Source organism: Micropterus dolomieu, linkage group LG12 (genome assembly GCF_021292245.1).
Source record: "Micropterus dolomieu isolate WLL.071019.BEF.003 ecotype Adirondacks linkage group LG12, ASM2129224v1, whole genome shotgun sequence".
Lineage (NCBI taxonomy): Eukaryota > Metazoa > Chordata > Actinopteri > Centrarchiformes > Centrarchidae > Micropterus > Micropterus dolomieu.
The window spans coordinates 8,081,816-8,087,350 of record NC_060161.1 but is presented as its reverse complement, the minus strand read 5'-3'; the positions used below and the strand labels follow the sequence as shown (position 1 = coordinate 8,087,350).

The 5,535-nt window shown below is 38.8% G+C and overlaps 1 protein-coding gene across 2 annotated transcripts in view; it reads right to left on the bottom strand.

Annotated features, from left to right (window-relative positions):
* Positions 1-2,626: 2,626 nt before the first annotated feature.
* LOC123981171 (PC-esterase domain-containing protein 1A-like) overlaps positions 2,627-5,535 on the bottom strand; it is a 32,585-nt gene continuing 29,676 nt past the window's right edge. For both annotated transcript variants that reach the window (XM_046065870.1, XM_046065871.1), the window contains one exon: positions 2,627-3,102. In XM_046065870.1, coding sequence (XP_045921826.1) covers positions 2,978-3,102 — 125 coding nt within the window. In that variant the 3' untranslated portion in view covers positions 2,627-2,977. The remainder of the gene's footprint in view (positions 3,103-5,535) is intronic.

The following is a 5,535-nucleotide window of genomic DNA, read 5'->3' as shown; positions in this document are numbered from 1 at the left end:
CCAGAGTTGCGGTTTAGAAGAAACCAATAAACTTTAAGCGGGGGATGCTAAAGATTTAGAAGCAGTGGAAACCTCTTAAAGTGATCGCCTCTGACCGGGTCAAATTGATCACTAGGAGAGGATGATTTTTCTTTCCTTTTTCTTTATTTCTCATGCAGATTACCATCTATTTGACACGTGTATATTTATTACATGAATATAAAGTAATGAAATGGACAGCTTTACTACGTAATTTTTACGGTGGTTTCAGTACATTTCTTCATTTTTAAGTGGACAGTTTTCTTCCTATAACATTCCATATTTGTACATTTGAACTTACACTACACATGTCCTCAAACTCATTGGGTGCAAACACTTTTCTTTTAAAAAAAGAAATGTAGGCTACATACATTTTTTAAAATGTTTTTGACATAGCTACTATGGATAACTATGACCTGGAGGACTGAGAATCTTCACAGACAAAGAACCCAAATGGCTGTGTCAGAGTCATTAGTTTTCTAATGTTCATATGCCAAACACAGTTAATGTTACTGAGTAAATGACGTGCGCCGATTGTGCCTGTAGACCAAAGTGAATCAGAAAAGAGTCTTAGTGGCCCTACCATAAAACACCTGCTTTTATAATGAAGTTTGGTTTAACCACTCGAAAGACCGCTGGGAGCAGAGGGTATTTTAACCTTAATAATTCACATAAATTGAGCTCACCGACCTTCTAATAATAAGCATCTAGAAATACATTACCTGGAGATTTGATAAGGTAGTTGTACATGTCAGGTCTGTCCACTTTGATAGAGGCAGACTGAAAGGACGCTCATCCTTCCGTCTCTTTTCTATATAACAACATTATATCGTTGATTGGCAAGAACATAATTGTTTGCCTGACTGGCCATAGGATTTGGGCTCACAATAGCCAAAAAGCCATATGGTTTTCTTTTTTTAATGGTATTTAATTGGCAAAGTCAGTAATTGTATTTACCACCAATCAAATTAGAGGGATAAAAGCAAGCAATTGCAATTCAAGCAACCTAAAAAGCTACAAAATTAAAAAGGTATTTAAACATTACATCAGATTATTTTGCATTATTTTTTTCCCACATGCGGTAGTAGGTGGTGGTGAGTTTGGGTAGTTATCAGATAGACATTTTGGTTTGCATTTTTCAAGTATTTCTTCATGATCAAGTGTTAGCTACATCCAGTTGACATTAACGTTTTTTAGTCTTCAGAGTTACGAGTCTCTTTCTGAATCAAAATGTAGCAGAAGTAACTCAACGGCAGCAAACGTTAGCTGGTTAATTCAAACTGTCTCCTCAATTGGATGCCAGTAATAATCCAAGCTCACAACCCAATCTAGCTAGTTAGCCAGCAAGGTAGGTAGCATGTGAAGGTAAATAAAAGGATATGTTTGTTTCTTCTAATTGATTAGTGACTCCTTTCATTATTGTGTTGTTGTTGCCCTAGCTAACAGCAGCTGCATCCGGTAGCAGTTAAGCATGCTTGCTTTAGGGGGATGCGATTGGCTGAAGGGTGCAAGGTTGGTGCCAACCCCACTGTCATCCCTGAAAAGTGACAAGATGATTATTATACTTTTTTGAAATGAAAATATTTATTATGAAATAATTATTGTAGAATGTTTTTAGTTGTATAATATTTTCATCCTTCCTTTAATTATTACAACACTGATATACAGTTTAAAAAATATATATATTTTGTAATGTACTGATGTGATTATTATTTATTTAATATTAAACACTCTGGGGCTCCATAAACAAGTACTACTGTATAACTATCAGTGGTGGACGAAATATTCAGATTCTTTACTTAAAATTACTAATAATCTAAAACTACTGTTACAAGTAAAAGTACTGCATTGAAAATGTTACTTAAGTAAAAGTATGTTCATATAAAATGGACTTACAGTATTAAAAGTAAAAATACTCAATTCAGAAAAATGTCCCCTAGTATATTTTATAGGATGAGATTATTATTAGTCAAGCATTCATGTAAAAGCAGGATTTTACTGTTGGTGAGGTGAAGCTAAGCCTGGTACATGGAGCCCGCACTCTACCAACTAGTTACATTTTTAAAAAAATCATCATATAAGCTCTTCTGTGTGTAAAAAGCTCAATTTATGAAGCAACTACTATTAAGGTTTAATCAAGGAAAAAAAAAAAAAAGCAAATATAAAAAGAGCATTTAATCTTTACATTATCTGTTCTGTGTTCCTCGTTCAAACTCGCGTAGAGGACTGAGGTTAGCCTAAATCTAGTTCTCCACCTTGCATTCTTCAGCTCTCTCTCTGTAACATGTCAAATTGAGAACATGCAAACACAAAAGTCTGATTTGACTGGTGACTTAACTTAATCAGGTGAAAAGCACCCTGTCCACATTTCTGGCTCAAATGCTGACTAGCTCTCTGCGTTGTTCGCAGTGTGAACACTGTACCTGTGGGTGGCCGACTGCCTGAGGCTACAGATCAAGGCATTATATGAGGAGAGCAGTGGATTAGATTTTGTAGACATTGAACCCCTCTGTACAGATGATAGGATTCAATGTTGTAGGGGATAAAGTGAAAGAAAGAACAGGGTAAGGAAATATAGCTCTGAGGCTTCCCACAAAAGCAGCACAGATCAGAAGAAAATCCTTTTATTATCACCATGCCTATGTCAAAAAACATCATGTAAAAATTCCATCATCTAAAACCTAAATTAGACTGATCAGTGCTTCTGCATGTTCTCCAATCCAGTGTATTCTAACGCAGGTATACATGTCACTGTGCTTCTAGCCAACTTTAATTACTCATCAACAGCCTGTGACTTCAAATTCACTTAACTTCCATTCCCCTTATCTGCCTTATTTCCCAACAAGTTTTCTCAGCACCGACAGTGACCCATCATCTGTGAATCATTTCTTTTCGCAGATAATGCTGTATCAAGAGTCCTTGTGGCCCTGCTGTAATGGGTTTCTCTATCCTCCGCAGCTCACCATCGATATGCAGCGTGTCTGGGCATCCCCCTGGGAAGGTGAGGGGGGTACGGGTGAGACCTCCTCCTCCTTATCCAGCGATTGTCTGCTTGGAAATGAGGACGGAAACTGAAACCACCACCTGAATTTGAAAGACAACAAAACTCAACTTTATACTGGACCATTTGCTTTGGTTGTTCTCATACCAGCATTTCTTTTATTTTACATATATACAAAAGCATAAACACAGCAAATAAAACAATGTATATAAGATATATAAGAAAACAGTTGCCTATTGCCAGTTGCTTCCAGCAGACAGGGAGCAACATTAGCTTCTTCATCTTTAGCTGCCAGATGTTCTAGTGCATTCATCATTTAGTTGCTTATTTTGTCTGCCTGTCAGAGAGACATGCATGCGTTTCTATAAAATTGGGGTCTGCAGACACGTCCCACACGTGCGCTGGAAAAGGCGGCGGCGGAGACCTCATGACAGCAAGAAGAGGAGCTTTGCTTGCCATTTTTGATTGAACAAATGTAAAATGATCAAGCATCCGCGTCGCATTTCTAACATGTCTGCTAAAGTATTGGGCGAAATGTAAAAATTTTCCAACTGGCCACTGTCACCCCAACAACCGGCGATTGCCAATATTTTAACACAGGTGTGTGCGGTGCCCCAAAGATCTAAGAAACTCACGGAAAGGCTTGTTGTGCATACAGTATTAAGACTCGAGTGATTCAGGCACAAAGGTCAGTTAAACTTTAGACTAATGTTGACTCCAGATATGTGTAGGATTGTTTTTCCCTTTTGATTGTTCTGCAAAGAACAGTACAGAAAGAGCTACATTCATTTGCATGTCAAAATCAATCCGTTTTACAAGCTGCCACAGTCAGGTGTCAGCACAGCTCTGGTGCTCGCTCTCCTAATGAAGTTGATTCACAGAAGAAACTAACTGAAAGTAAGCAGCTGTTCCAACAAGCAACTGTTAACAGTGTCTTGCTACTGTGTTGTATGCAGTGGCTTCAGTAATGGATTCTCCTGAAGGTGAGAACCAGGTAGGTCTGAAACCTATGTTCATTATCAATCATTTTGTCAGTGAAATTATTAGACTTTGTTCCCAGAGGGAAATTTTTTCACAGCACTGTAAATCAACATTCAATATTATCCTCCTCACGTTATTCCCCAACAAACATACACCACAAACAGAAAAAATGACAGAAAATAATGATAAATGGCAACCACAATTTCCCACAGCGACGTCTCCAGATTTCTTGTTTTGTCCAACAAACAGTCCACACTGAGATATTAAATTTACAATCATACAAAACGGAAGAAGGCAGCAAACCTCACAACTGGAAAGCTCTAACCAGTGAATGTCTGGCATTTTTGCTTCATATTACAGTTTGAATCCAGCTGGGGACCTTTGTTGCCACTTTGTCCCTTGTTTCCTTTCATGTCTCTACTGGCGCTGTCTGGCATAGAATGCCCTCCAAAATGTAAAACAATAAAAACAATTTGTTGATTAATCAAGTAATTGTTTCAGCTCCTGAAGCAGAGACTCTCCCACTGAGTGTCCATCAGAACAGGCAACCAGATTACCGCAGCATGAAATGTTCTGCATACTGTCCACCTTTAGTACTGAACCCAAAGCAAGTCTGCACACAGCTGTTTGGGCAGGAGGACCCATGATTTGAATGTTCACTAGTATATGGGACCTTACACTGAGAAACCTTTGGAGAAAATGACCCAAGTCATCTGGATTAAAGACATGACTTTGCGCTCTCTCTTTTCCATTACAGAGAAGTTGATCTAAGTCACACTGTTTGAATCCCACAGGTGGATCTGAGATGCTCAACTGTATTATTTATTTAAATCAGAGAACATGTATAGTCCCAGTGAAACTGTATTTGTCAGGGACTTATAACACACACACACACACACGGAAAACCAGTCTTGCTTGCAATAACTGCCTCAAGCCTGCGACCCATCAACATCACCAAACTGTTGCATTCTTCATTTGTGATGCTATTCCAGGCTGGGTTAAGGTCAGCTGATTGACTTTGCCAACAAAACAAAGGACTTCATCAGAGGAAAAAGTGGAAGGTTTTAGACTGGCCGTGTGCTTTGGCTCATTGTCCTGCTGCATGATAAACTTCCTCTCGATTAGTTTCAATGCATTTCTCCGTGAACTGGCAGACAAAATGTTTATGTCCACTTCTGAATTCATTCTGCTGCTCCCATCATCAATAAATATTAATGAGCCTGTTCCAGAAGCAGCCATGACATTAACTCCAGCATGCTTCACAGATGAGCTTGTTTGCTTCGGATCAGAAGCAGTTCCTTTCTTTCTCCACACTTTGGCCTTTCCATCACTTTGCTAGAGATTAATCTCGGTCTCATCAGTCCATCAGATTGGGTTCCAGAACTTTGCGGCTCATCTCTGTATTTTTTTGCAAATTTCAGTCAGGCCTTTAGATTCTTCCTGCTGATGAGTGGTTTGCATCTTGTGGTGTGGCCTCTATATTTCTGCTCTCTGAGTCTTCTTCCAACAGTGGATTGTGATACCTTCACCCTGCA